Genomic DNA, 13,795 nt, shown 5'->3' on the forward strand with positions numbered 1-13,795 from the left:
AAAAACAACTATAACAATATCATACTCAAGAGAGAGATATTAATAATAATATATAATTAAATTATGGTGAATTTGATGAAGAGACTTAAGGTATGTTTCGCATTCAGCTTTTAGCTTTAACTTTTTAAGAAAAATCTCTTACTCAATAAAAAACCTTGTGTGGTTTAAGGAGCCTGAAACTTTTAAGAAAAAACTCTTACTCAATAAAAAGTTTTGTTTGATTGAAGGAGCTTGAAACTTTTAGGTTAGGAGCTTGAATCTTTTGGTTAAACGCTCCTACTAATAGCGTTTAGATGAAGCTACAAACTTTTAGAGAAAAAAATGATTTTTTTAAACTCTAAAGATTATGAACTTTTTAATGCACCAAGTTTTTAATTTTTTTTCTAAAGATACTGAAAAATCAAGTTAAATCAAGTTATTAGTTATCTTTTAACCAAATTATTTGATTATTTTTTTTAAAGATAACGAAAAATCAAATTCTTAGTTATTAAAAGATAACAAAATTAATGATTTAGTAGTATTATATTATGTTCTCGACTGTTTGTCGATGACTATGTTTTATTTAATTTGAAATGACCATGTTTTATTTATTTGAGAAAGAACTTATATATATGTGTGTGTGATTACCTTTAGTATTATGTTTTTTAGTTATGTCCATTTTGGTTATTTTATACATTTTATTAAAAGCTCTAGCTATTCTGTCAAATATCTAAATATATCTAAAAAGCTATAGCTATCAGCCACCAACTTTCAACCACCAATCATCAGCTACTTTTGCCAAAACATACCCTAATTGTATTACATAAATAAAATGTGGAGAATTTAGGCAACTTTTAACATAGGGGTGCAAATTGACTCCACTAGAAAAAGCACGAAAAGTCCATAACTTTATAGTCTAGTGGTATTCTGGGGTGGGATATGGTTTTAAGATCAATAGGTCTTGGGTTCGATTCCCACAAGAGGGTGTTCCCATGTTTATTGGGTTTCCTTTTGAATTGGCGTATATGCGTTATGCCTAGTGGAGATGGATATGATCGGGTGGTTCCGCTGGTGAACGATAATACTCCAGTGGTCCGTTAGTGATACAAAATTTGTCATTAAAAAAAAGCACGAAAACCCAAGGGCTTGTTTGGTATGGGGTAATGGAATGAATGAAGGAATGAAATGGACGAGGTAATGGGATGGACAACAGAATGAAATGGATTATTTCATTCCATTGTGATGTTTGATTACACATATATAAATAGAATGAATCATTACTTTGTACAATTTGATAAACAAAAAAGAACTAAAGAAACACAGTTGTATTAAAAACGATAAAAATATAATTGACTCAATAATAATAATAATAATAATAATAATAATAATAATAATAATGGTAAAATAATTAATAAAAATATTTTTGATATATATTAATATTAGTATTAATATAAATATATATAAATATAAACATAAATATAATAAATAATAATAATAATAATAATAATAATAATAATAATAATAATAATAATAAATTCATATTTCTTTTCATTCCTTAAAGGAAATAAAAAAACATATCAAAATTGTTATATTTCGAAGAGTTAGGTTCCTTTCGTTCGAATGCTCAATTCCATTATATGATATGATAACAAAATATATCTGTTTTCATTCCATGATAATAACCATTCCAAAATCAGACACCAGAAAAAGCACGAAACCATTATTATTGCTATAAACCATTTTCATCCATTTTATTTCTATCGCAACAATCCCCTTGACTCAAAGGATCAAACCCCAAATACAGCACCAAACCCTTCTCCATCCCTCTGTTCACTCATCAGCTACCAATGTCAAGTAATCTATTCCAAGGGCTTCCTCCCCCTTCTGCCCCACCACCGCCGCCGTCACCACCGCCGCCGTCACCACCACCTCCGTCGGAGCAACCGGATACAGTGATCGCCAAAGTTTCTCCGACTCCACCTGCTCCCGCTCTCAAGAGCGCCCTTAAACGTTCCAAACCTCCCCAATCCGAACCCCAAGGTATACAGTCTTCTCCTTCAAATCTTTCTAATACTTTCTAGGGTTAGAAGCCGTGATGCCAATTATTAAATTAAATTTATTTGATACAATTTCACTTTGTCTTCAAAATTCTACCGTAATATTAGATTGTTTGGAAATATTATATAATTATTACAATGTTTAGAAGGTATTCAAGTGTAATATTATTCGGTGTATTCAAAAACTCTATGTAACCCTATCAGACACAAACAATATACAGTTATTTTTCGTGATTTATGCCTCAGATGCTGCCCCGAAGAAGAAAAGTTTGAGGTTTAAAACGATAGCGGATACATCTGAAACGCAAGTGATAGATGCTATGAAAAGGATAGCTTCACATATAAGCAATGTTTCTAAATTCGGAAAGGCGTCAAAGCTTGCAATTCAGCTGGTTCAGGCAGGAAGTGTTAAGTCTAGTAACAGTGACTACTTTTTTGCAATACTTGAAGCAGCAATGTCTTCACCGACCACGTGTAATGATGCTCTGGTGAGAGGAGATTATCATGCGTTGTTTTCAGCTGCACAAGACTTGACTGAAGTAAGAAGTTTGTTTTCTTTTGATTTGTTTGTTTTTAGATGTGTGTACCGCTTGTTTTTATGATCGTGAATTGGATGTTCTTGTGCAGTGTTTTATTCCGAAGCAGCAAAAGTTGTTAAGTTTGTGGACTATTAGAGCTGTAATGGCTAATGATCTCTTCACTGATGATAGTTTCGTGGTATGTGCTTTTTCTCATAACTATATGTTTATGTTGGTTTTGTTAAGAGAGGCTTTTGGAATTATTTTGTGAGCCTTGTGGAACTACTATATTGCTCATTTAGGATGACTGATGAGTTACAAAACGACATGAAGGGTTTACATGGAATACCGTAATTTGATGTAAAAATCATAAAACTAGACTAGTTTATTGGAATTGGGATTTGGCTTCATCAGAATGGACTAAAAAACTTTGTACATTAGAGCTCCTCTTTAGAAGCATATGCATAAGTATCACTGATCAAATTGCAAGAACATGTCAGTTGGATAGAGCACATAGTATATCTCTCAGTGTTGTAGACATCGCTTTTGGGCGGCGCCTAGGCGGCGATTAGTCGCTCATTGGAGGTCTACCGCCCGGATTTGGCCAAATCGGTCAAACTAGGCGGTCAAAGTAAAAAATGGTCAAAATCAAAATAATCGGTGAAAATTCTCCCAAATCGGAGTTAGTCAGTCAAAATTAGGTTATAAATGGATTAAAATAAGTCAAAACTGGACCAACTCCGTCAACTGGAACGAGTTCTTACCTCTGTTTGAACCAAAATCGGACCAAGTGCAAGCCTCCCTAGTGTCGCATGTGATATTATTCCATGAATTCTAACCTCCATTGAAGACATAGTTATTAAAGTCGCGAGGCACACTCAGGGCGATTTGTTGGGCCCAGGGCTTTATTTGCGTCTAGCGGTCTAGGTGCTCGCTATGCAGAATATTATTGGCATCATAGTTATTAAAGGCGCGAGGCGCACTCGGGGCGATTTGTTGGGCCCGGGGCTTTATTTGCGCCTTGGCGCTCGCTTTAATAACTATGATTGAAGAACCAATCTATTAAATGAAGCGAATTTGGTACTAAGGTTTCTTTCATGGTGGCGTCTAATCAAGAAGAAGGGGGAACGGGTTGCGTCTAATGTACGTGGGGTGGATATTAGGTTGAAATAGGTTTAGTGTTTTAACATTTAACCACCCTCCATCTTCTGTAGTTTACATCTGGTCCCTAAAGTTACAAATTTATACATAAAAGTATAAAACTATAAAATTAACGTTATATATATCTATGTTGTCAAAAGCGCACTAGGCGCGCGCCTAGGCACAGAGGCGCGGCGCAGTGAGGCTGAAGCGCTTGGTGGTGACCTAGGCGCAAAATTGCGCCTTTTTTGTAAAAGTCCTGGTCAGGCGCTCGCCTAGAGCTAGGCGCAAGCGAGGTAGAGGCGAGGTTTTATGGATGTCAGTCGATAAACAAGAAGAAGACAAACCTGAACGCTGCTAGAATCACCATCTGATAGTTTTTTCTTCACGTTTTACTCTGCATCTTTCCCTTGCGGCACTATCTTTTCTTTTTTACCGATAACCTAAGGGTTTTATTGTTGGGTTTTATTATTTATGGGCTTTCTTTTGACTTCTGTTTATATTTGTTGGGCTTTTTCTTTGCTACTGCGATTTTTGCGACCAATTGGGCTTTAAATATATCAAACATAAGTTGTATTTATATAAACTATTATTAATAATTTTAGTTTTCAAAGAATAATATATTTTAATTTTTTTCCTCTATGTGCGCTTTTCTTAAAAAAACCCTCGCTTTTTTTGTGCCTTGCGCCTAGGCTCCGGGCGAGGCCTATGCGCCTTGAGTGCGCCTTGCATCTTTGACAACATATATATATATATATATATATATATGTATTTGTAAAATTGTATATAAAATGTCCAATCCGACTAATTCCGATTAATCCCTATTAATCCCTAGGCGGTACCCCACCGCCCGACTAGCGCCTAGTGATCTCTACAACACTGATATCTCTTTGTATAGCTTGGTCCTGGGCATTGAAGGTGATTATTACTCGGTACTCAAGTGTATGTTTCATTGTTTCTAATTCCTATGTGAGTTGGCAATATATGCACGGTTTGTAGAAAGTTTGGGGCTTTAGGCATTTGGAGCACTCCTTGTAGGGTGTATAAGGGTTTCATACAGTAAGTTCTTGACTCAAAATAGTGGTCAAAGATCCGTCAACTATGGATATCAAGGTTGACATGGGTTAAATTTCATGGGAAGCGTGTCATTGGGTTGGTCCTCTTTGAGTCAATGGCCATGGGAGTTGTAGAAATCTGGACATGCAGTAGTGAGGCTAAGGTATATAAATAGCAGGACTTACTAGCATTTGCCAACATATACATATAGTTATGCTTTTCCAGTAAATTAGAAGGCGTCCTTCGTCCTCCATTGTGCTTCTTCGTTTTATTCATTGACTTCTCCAATTAGAAAGGATTCTGTTGTGTTGAAACTTGAATATAACATACAACGATAATGTGTGTTGACTTTTTGGTTAAACAGCATTGGGGGAGACCTTCACTCACTGTCCTAGGTAGGAACTAGGAAGTATGAACACTTCGGAAGAACTAGTTTAGGGCACTCACATTGGAGCCTATAATACCCACTTTCTATATAAATATAGGTGAAATAATAGAGAAAACAACTAAAACATCCCTCGATTTATATCTTTATAATATAGAAAAAAACTGATAAAAACAATAGTGGCCCTCTAAATATTAGAGGGTGACTATTCATCAATCTATATAATTTTGTGAGTGTATAAAACAATAAAGTAAGTGTTTGTAAGATAGAGATAGAGATAGAGATGGAGAATCGGATGTGAGAGGTTTTTATAATAAAACTATACAACGTTTAGAGAAAAAAAATGCTTTTTAGTTAAATTAAATAGATGGAGATAAGAGACTCGGATGAGAATGCTCTTACAAGTAAGATATCAAATCGGAACCAATAGTCAATGGCATCAGCTTTTGAACATTTCAAGACAAGCCCTGCACAAGATAATGAAAGCAAATCAAGAAAATTTGTTAATTATGAGAATTCTACGATAGTTATTTTGACTGTTAGTGTCAGAAAGTAACGTTGCAACTTGAAAGTTCAAGATGATATCATTTATTCCTTGGTTCACTGAAAATTCTATGATTGCTATGAATACTATATTAAGAATGTGGACCTTTTGAGCCTTATGTTTCTGTTTTCTCGCTGTTAAGTTATATGATTGCCAACACTCTATTATTACATTAAGAATATGAACTTTTTCTTAAAACAATATCTGCAGTTCCATGCATTTGAATACACTCTGGATGACTTTTGACCTTTAAAGATGAAAAATAACCCAATATCTCAAATCGTTACATGCAAAGTAAACTGTTCGAAAGTTACTGTAGCCTTGTAAACTTTATAAAGTTTCCCCGCATCTTTGAAATACGTAACTAAAATGTATTTTGATTCTTTTGTTCTGTTATCTCTTCAGTTCTCAAAGGCTTGTGGGAAAATCAAAGATGCTATTTCTAATCTTCCGGTAGCAACAAAAGATGATGACGTAGAAGAAGCTGCCGCCTTGAAAGATGATGAAGCTGAAACAGAAGCTTCCTTGAATCCAATACCTGAATCAAGCGCCAATCAAGACGAGTCTGACCCCTTTGGACTGGATGCTCTGATTCCAAAAAATGAAAAAGTAAAAGTGAAATCAGATGCTGAACCATCGTCTAGAATAAGAAAAGAAGAAGATGAAGAAGCAAAGAGATTCTTGAAATCACAAAGAGAAGCATTGATTCTCTGTTTGGAGATTGCAGCGAAACGTTATAAAATCCCATGGTTAGCGTTACTTTATAATTATGTTTCTGGTCGATAAGCATCTTAGATAAAAAGTTCTATGCATTCTTCCCAAAATGTTTGTTCAATACAAGTAATTTCTTGATATGGCTAATGATCAAGGCGGGTTGACCCTAAACACTTTTTTCCAAACATTACTCAAAATTTTCATAAATTGTTGGGTGATTTTTTTTTTGCATTATTTATTCAATTTAGGTGACTTTTGAGTTTTGATCCGTTTTAACATATTCGACCTATAATATTCGCCTTTTCCGATGTAAACCTGTTGAATTTAGATGAGCAATAAGGAGACGGGTATGCTAAGGGTGGTCACGGTTTGGTTTGGTAGGTTTTGCCAAAATTCTAAGGCGAACTGTTAACTACGGTTGTGGAGAACGAAAAACCAAATCAGCCAGTTTTGATGGGTTAACAGTTTGCTTTTGGCTGTTCGATGGTTTGAAACGATTTTCTTTTCGCTTTTTTTTCAGAATCATTAGTTTGTATTGAAAATAAAAATGATCAAGATGGTTCATGATTATCATATATGTACATAACTACATATTCCATAAATGGAAACATATATTTGAACATTAAAAGGTTAAACAGCTGATTGGGTTTACACGGCCAGGTTCACGTTTCAAATCAAATCGTTATACCTGAAAACCGTGACAACTTAACCTTTGTACCTCAAACTGACCAACTTGTTTTGGTTTGGAGGGTTCAGTTAGTTTCAATAGTTCATGAACACATCTACAGTTAATATTGTGTGCTTGCTAGAAAATTCAGTTAATTAAGTTGTTTCTTGCTTTCAGGTGCCAAACAGTGATAGACATAACTGTGAAACATGCTTTTGACAACGTTAGTAGATTTACATGTAAACAGAGAAATGCAATTGAGAAACTGTGGGCTTCTATAAGAGAGCAACAAACTAGAAGAAAGCAAGGGAAATCGGTATCTGGAAAACTCGATGTGAATGGTTTCGAGTGGCTGCAGCAGAAATACTCGACCGAAAAAATAAGTATACGCCATTCTGTTGGCGGTAATACTCGGCGCGCTGAACAATGGCTAGGCTAATAGTTTTAAGAAAACATATATTGGAAATCGAATTATTCAAAACAATGCCCATCGAGTTGTATGGTTGGTTTTTGTACATTCAACAGTGTTGGTTGCATCTTTTATGAGACCTTTTCTTCTGACAATTTTTATGTAACATGCCTCAAAGACTAGAGTCGAAAAAGTCCCCTTTTCTTTCTAACTTAATTTTGATATTGGGATACTGAAATTGAGTTTCAGCAAATATATTGTCTTTTTCTAAGTGTTCGGGTAGAGCCCCTAATTAATGTTTGGGTAGAGCCCCTAATTAATGTGAGTTTCAAGGGGGCAAGCCCCCTTGGCTGAGGTCGAGCGGTAGCTCCCTTGGGAGCAATGTCTGATGGGCAGCAGCCCCTAACGGGGTCCAAGGGGCATAGTCCCTTGCTTCATTAAAAAGGAGATCACTGGCATTGGCATTAGGCAGTTACTGGCCTCATCCCCAAAATTCAATATAATTCTTTTGACACGAGTTCTGGATTATACGAAATTCACACCAAATGACACAGTAGTTCTTGTTCTTAAATATGAGTTGTATCCGATTGGATTTTTCGGGTTAACCACCGAAACAATTCGATTTGAAAGGCCTACACGTCTCTCAGATCATCCGTTGCAATCTGTTTTTTTCCCCAACAACTATCAGCGTTTTTATTTTATAAAAGTTACTTTTCAAGAAAATTTATAACAATGCTTATTAGGATTAAACACACATGAACACGAATGAAAGCCATAAACAACACGGAGATTTAATTTGAACTAATCTAACCTACGTTCACACCTCCAAAGAGTTTGTTTTTTCTTTTATTCAAAGTGTCATGAAATTATAATGTCTTACCTATCTATTTATAGTACAAAGTTAGGGTAAATAACTTTGAAAAAAAACACCAAATTAGGAAACGCGCCTAGGCCGGAGCCTCCACACCCGACTATACTATATTCAACTAAACTAAAGTTATTTTAACATAAGTTTTATGGTTTTTAAGGTATATATTGTTTAAAGAAATAATTAATGGATTATATACTTATTTAATTTATTTATGGAACTTAATTTAACAAAACAAAAGGTCAACAATGAAGCCAACAAATCTTTAGTCTTTTATTTTTTTTTTCAACGGCCAACAAATCAATCCCGAGGACTCTCGATACTCCGAGAGTAACTCGAATCATCCACCACCAATTCCGGGGAAAACCTAGTAACTCACTCACCCGTAGGCACGACGGTAAATTACCAGTAAAACCCGTTTGGCTCAAGGATCAAACCCAGGTTTCCCTGGGTCTCCTATCACCCACTGTCCCCCAATGGCCCACTCTTTTTTACAACAAATAAGAATTGAACTTGAGTCCAAAAAACTCTAGCCCTCCTACCAATTAATCTAGAGATCATTGACTCTTTAATCTTTAATTATATACCATTTTAACACCATCTCAGTTTTAACCACTAAAAAGCTTATTTATTTGTTCAGAACTACTTCACACATTTCGCACGTGATCCAGCCTCTATATTGTCATATCTGTAACATAACTTCTTCTTTTCTTGTAAAATATGTCTCTCTTAATCTTAATCTGATTCATTAAAATCTACAAATAGTGAGATACATTTTACAAATGAGATGACTTTTTAAGTTTACCAAGTAACTATGCTATATAAATCTATTATTTACAAAGGTTTTCTGGTAGTATAAATAACAAACTGAATTATGAAAGATGAAATACGATTGATGTGATGTGGATATAATCCATATATAAAGGTTGACATATGGATTAAGAAATCGGTTAAAAGGGTATTTTGAATATTTCAAATTCATGATCACGAGCAAATTGAGTGGCTTGCAGCCTTGTAGGTGGTACTAAAATAAGTAAAGATGCTTGTAAATAAGAAACAGTCAAAGGGTGGTGTATTAGTCAAATGGCAAGTGAAGGGCAACTTGGTCATTACACCACCAAAGCATATTTTGGGATGGGTTAAGAGGTAACACACATTAATCTCTCCATCTCTCTCATTTGTATAATTGTATACTAAAGGGAAATTAAGAAGAGCTATAGAGGAAGATTGTGATAACTAGTTTTGTTGTAGCAAGAAGCATCATTCACTTATTTGATACCATAACATTTAGTAAGACAAAATTCTAGCGAGAGGAGAGAAGACAAGAAAAGAATTTTGGAGGTGGTAGAGATTAAACTACTTCAAATCATCCTGTAAGAAGGTTGAAGAAACATACTCGAATTTGGGAGCTTGTATCAATAAAATTATAATTAAAGAACTTTGAGGTGTGAAGTTTCATGAGACTCAATAGGATTTATAATGAACTTGCGACTAGCTGATGTGCGGGTGTAAACACGTCATATTATGTATAGTTTGTGTAGGTTTTACGCATTAGAGTGTGTTTATTCATAGTGATTTGTATACTTATTGGTTGTCGGGTTTTTCAGGCTTAACAGCGCGTAAATGCAGCACAATGACCATTCAAGCTGGAAAACGGGTATTACAAGGCAATACGGAGTGAGGAAGCGAAAATGCTGGAAAACATACTCCCTCGCGCCACGCGAGGGAGTCTATGTAAGTTGTCGCGTGGCGCGACAGGTAGAAGTCAACGAGCAGTCAAACCATACTCCCTCGCGCCACGCGAAGGAGTCCATGTGAGCTGTAACGTGGCGCGACAGTGGTACAGCGCGGAAAAGTGTGATTTTAACCTAGTTCGAGAGAAAACGTGGGGCATTCAATACACAGCCGCCGGAGGACGTTGTGGAGGACTTTTGGGCGATTTCTTTTCATTATCTTCAATCTTCCAAGCAACCTGCTCATGTTTAATCAATTTCTGGCAGAATCTGAAGCAACGATGACCATGATGCGCGGCTAATTCGCTTGTAACTTCTACTCGGATGAACTTTTGCTTAGTTTTGCGTTGAATTTTGTTTACGGATTCTTGTAACTGGTACAGCTTGACCACTCGTGTTGGATTCTTGGTAAACGTTTATTGTGTTTGAATTATTTGTCGTTTATTAAGCGTATTGGCAACTTTCTTGCGTTGTTAGCGGGTTGGTAAATCGGTGGGTAGTTGACACAATCAAACGGGTTATTAGGTTGCATAGTGAATCTTAAAAACTATCCTTGATAACTAATCAGGTTCATTAATCCCGAGGCCATGTCTATGTGGTGTTTTGAATCAGTAAACAGGTTTTGATGTTAAACGGGTAATTGGGATTCCGGGTAGAGGTTGCTTTTTCTCGGATTGATTACAACTTAATTAATTAGCTTTCTAGTTTGACAATCAAATTCACGAAAACCCCAATCTAGTTAATTTAGTTCTTAGATAGAAACGTAACACTGACCATAAATTCCCCGTGGATACGATACCCTACTTACGCTATCTACGTAGCTTATTTAGGTTTTTGCATGACCCTTACGACAGTCATCAAAATGGCGCCGTTGCCGGGGGATTCGTGCGCTTAGTGTTAGTTTAGTAGTAGTCGTTTCTTTTATTGTTTTTAAAAAAATCATAAAAACCCAAAAATATTTCTTTTTATTTAGTTTTGTCTTGTTCGGTATTACGCTCTGTTTTCTTGTTTACTTGTGTGCAGGTGATCTCTTTTGCATGCATACTCGGTTTTCAGGAAGATCCTCTCCGCTCTTGTTCGATCCCGAAATTGAAAAGACCGCACGCCAGAATCTGCTTCTTCGTTCAGCTTTGAAAGGAAAAGCAATTCAAGACACCATGAATCCATCAGAAAACCAATCCACTCCACAACAGCAAACACCACAACAAACATCAACTACTGAACTGCCACCAATGCCACCGCCTCCATTCACATCTGAACCACAACAACAGTCTACACCCACTGCACCATCATCAAGCACGACCACCCAACCAACCTCTGCTCCAACTGGAGAATTTCATTTTATTGGTGGACCACTCTATTCTCTAGAAAGCCGATTACCACAGCCCGATCCTTTACGGACCGTGAATCAGCCAAACTTGGTGCCACACCCGAACCGGTCGGGTGCTATGTTTGAGCAAGTGGATCATAGGGCAAGAACAGAGACATGGGATGATGGATACGGAGACGATGAATGGGGGATAAACGATGGGTATATGGGGTATCCAGCTGGGTACCAAAATCAGCCAGTTAATCGCAATCAACCGATGTATCAGCAACCAAGACAGCCACGGGGAGTAGATGCTTATCAGACCCCGCCACAGGTTCATAGGGCTCCGGTTGCACCTCGACAAAGACAAAGAGATCCTCGTTTCCCGGATCCGAATATTCGAGGGGTTGAGAGCCACTTCAGGCCACATATTGCTGAGCATGCATCACCGATAGTGATGCCAGTTGCACCGGGTAATGTAGAACGGTCGTTTGAAGCAAAACCACATATTCTGAACATGCTACCTACCTTTCACGGGAAAGGTAATGAAGAGCCATATGCACACATAGCAGATTTTGAGGCAGTTTGTGGTATGATTGCGGGACACGGATTCACTCCAGATCAGGTGAAGTTGGTATTGTTTCAGTTTTCATTAATGGATGCTGCGAGGGATTGGTTTACATCGTTGCCATATGCTAGCATTTATACATGGCAAGAGCTGCAACAACAATTCTTGGATGAGTACTATACCCCGCAAAGAACTAAAACGGGGAGATTAGCAATCAGAGAGTTCCAACAATTACCGGGTGAGCTTCTTTACGAGGCTTGGAAACGGTTCAATCAATTGATCCGTAATTGTCCTCACCACGGTATTCAAAGATGGGAGTTGATCACTGCATTCCACGATGGGATTTCCAATGAGGATAGACGGGATATTAAGGCTATCACTGGGGGTACATTTTTGAAAAATCATGTGGATGTAGATTGGGATTATTTGGATATTGTTGCAGCAGATTCGAAGAGGCAAGCACAGTCGGATAGGAATAAAAAGTATCCAATTGTGGCGCCATCAAGTACAGGAGCCTCTAATGCAAGGGTTGCTCAGTTAGAGAGAGAAAAGGAGGCGTTGGAACGCCAGTTAGCGAAATTTCGAGGTTTGGGCGAACGGGATGCAGTGCATGCGACGCAAACTTACCCGGTTTGTGATTCGTGTGGAAATTTGGGACATACGGTGGAGGCATGTCCGGGTCAGTTTGTAGCGGCTGAGGAGGATGTGAACATGGTTTACGGAGAGCAAAGGAATTATGATATGAATTCAAACACATATCATCCAGGTTTGCGTAATCATCCAAATTTTCGGTATAGTAATACTAATCAATTGAATCCTCATTTTCAGGTACCGAATCAAGGAAGCCAGCCGTACCAGAACCGTCAATCGAATTATAATCAGAATTACCCTCAAGGAAATTACAACAAGGGCAACCAAAGAAGTTATCAACAACAGCAAGAGCAAAGCAAGGCAAATACTTCAAACGAGGAGGTTTCCAATCGGGAGATTATGGAAATGTTGAAGCAAATGAAAAAAGACCAAGAAGTGCAAGCTAAATCTCATCAAGCATTGGAAAAGCAAGTCGCTCAACTGGCGACCGAGATGGCACAAGGGAGAAAAGATTCGAGTCGATTACCTAGTGATACCACGAAGAATCCACAGCATCAAGGGAGTTCGTCTAACGCCAGAGTTAATCAGGTAAGTATTCTTCGTTCTGGGAAAGTTTATGATAATCAGGTTGGGACTCCTCCACAGTTTGTTGAAGGTGTTGTGGAGGAGGTTGATGAGGAAAATGAGTCCGACGTGGAACCGGAACCTAGTAGCCCTAAAAAGAATAAAAAAGAAAATCTTGAAAATAATAGGGTGATAGATACTGAAACGGGTGAGAAAAAGGAGAAGGGAATGGAGGGTAATACCGTACCATTTCCTAAGGCTTTAATTAATCCCGAAACAAAAGTTGTTAATAAACGGGGCCCACAACAGGATGAGATGTGGGAAGTTTTTAAACAAGTGAAAATTAATCTCCCGTTATTAGACGCGATCAAGCAGGTTCCGGCGTATGCAAAATATTTGAAAGAGCTTTGCACCCAAAAACGGCACAACAAATTTCCGAAAAAGATAGCTTTAACCGAAAAAGTTAGTGTCGTTTTATCGGGCGATCTTCCACCAAAGCTCCGAGATCCAGGCGCTCCTCTAATCCCCATTCAAGTTGGTGAATTTAAGATGAGTCGAGCTTTGCTGGATTTGGGAGCAAGTGTTAGCATCTTACCGGGAAGTTTATACGATCAATATGACTTCGGACCATTGAAACAAGCCGACACCACCGTGGTGTTGGCCGACTTGACGTTAAAACTACCTCGGGGAATC

General features: G+C 37.5%; 1 protein-coding gene across 1 annotated transcript; it reads left to right on the plus strand.

The window, feature by feature from the left end:
• The first annotated feature begins 1,659 nt into the window (after nucleotides 1-1,659).
• On the plus strand, nucleotides 1,660-7,701 carry LOC110872949. The gene is made up of 5 exons (XM_022121855.2): nucleotides 1,660-2,019; nucleotides 2,283-2,575; nucleotides 2,664-2,753; nucleotides 6,085-6,428; nucleotides 7,238-7,701. Exons 1-5 carry the CDS (start codon nucleotides 1,827-1,829, stop codon nucleotides 7,497-7,499), a joined length of 1,182 nt encoding a protein of 393 aa, XP_021977547.1. The 5' UTR covers nucleotides 1,660-1,826; the 3' UTR covers nucleotides 7,500-7,701.
• Nucleotides 7,702-13,795: the final 6,094 nt, after the last annotated feature.

This window comes from Helianthus annuus, chromosome 8, assembly GCF_002127325.2.
Source record: "Helianthus annuus cultivar XRQ/B chromosome 8, HanXRQr2.0-SUNRISE, whole genome shotgun sequence".
NCBI classification, from domain to species: domain Eukaryota; kingdom Viridiplantae; phylum Streptophyta; class Magnoliopsida; order Asterales; family Asteraceae; genus Helianthus; species Helianthus annuus.

What these genes read in the sequence shown, in the direction of transcription:
- LOC110872949 (XM_022121855.2), top strand. Translation starts at nt 1,827, where the DNA reads ATGTCAAGTAATCTATTCCAAGGGCTTCCTCCCCCTTCTGCCCCACCA. An exon ending in TCCCCAATCCGAACCCCAAG is followed by an intron (nt 2,020 to 2,282) that starts GTATACAGTCTT and finishes TTTATGCCTCAG; the next exon opens with ATGCTGCCCCGAAGAAGAAA. An exon ending in AAACGTTATAAAATCCCATG is followed by an intron (nt 6,429 to 7,237) that starts GTTAGCGTTACT and finishes TCTTGCTTTCAG; the next exon opens with GTGCCAAACAGTGATAGACA.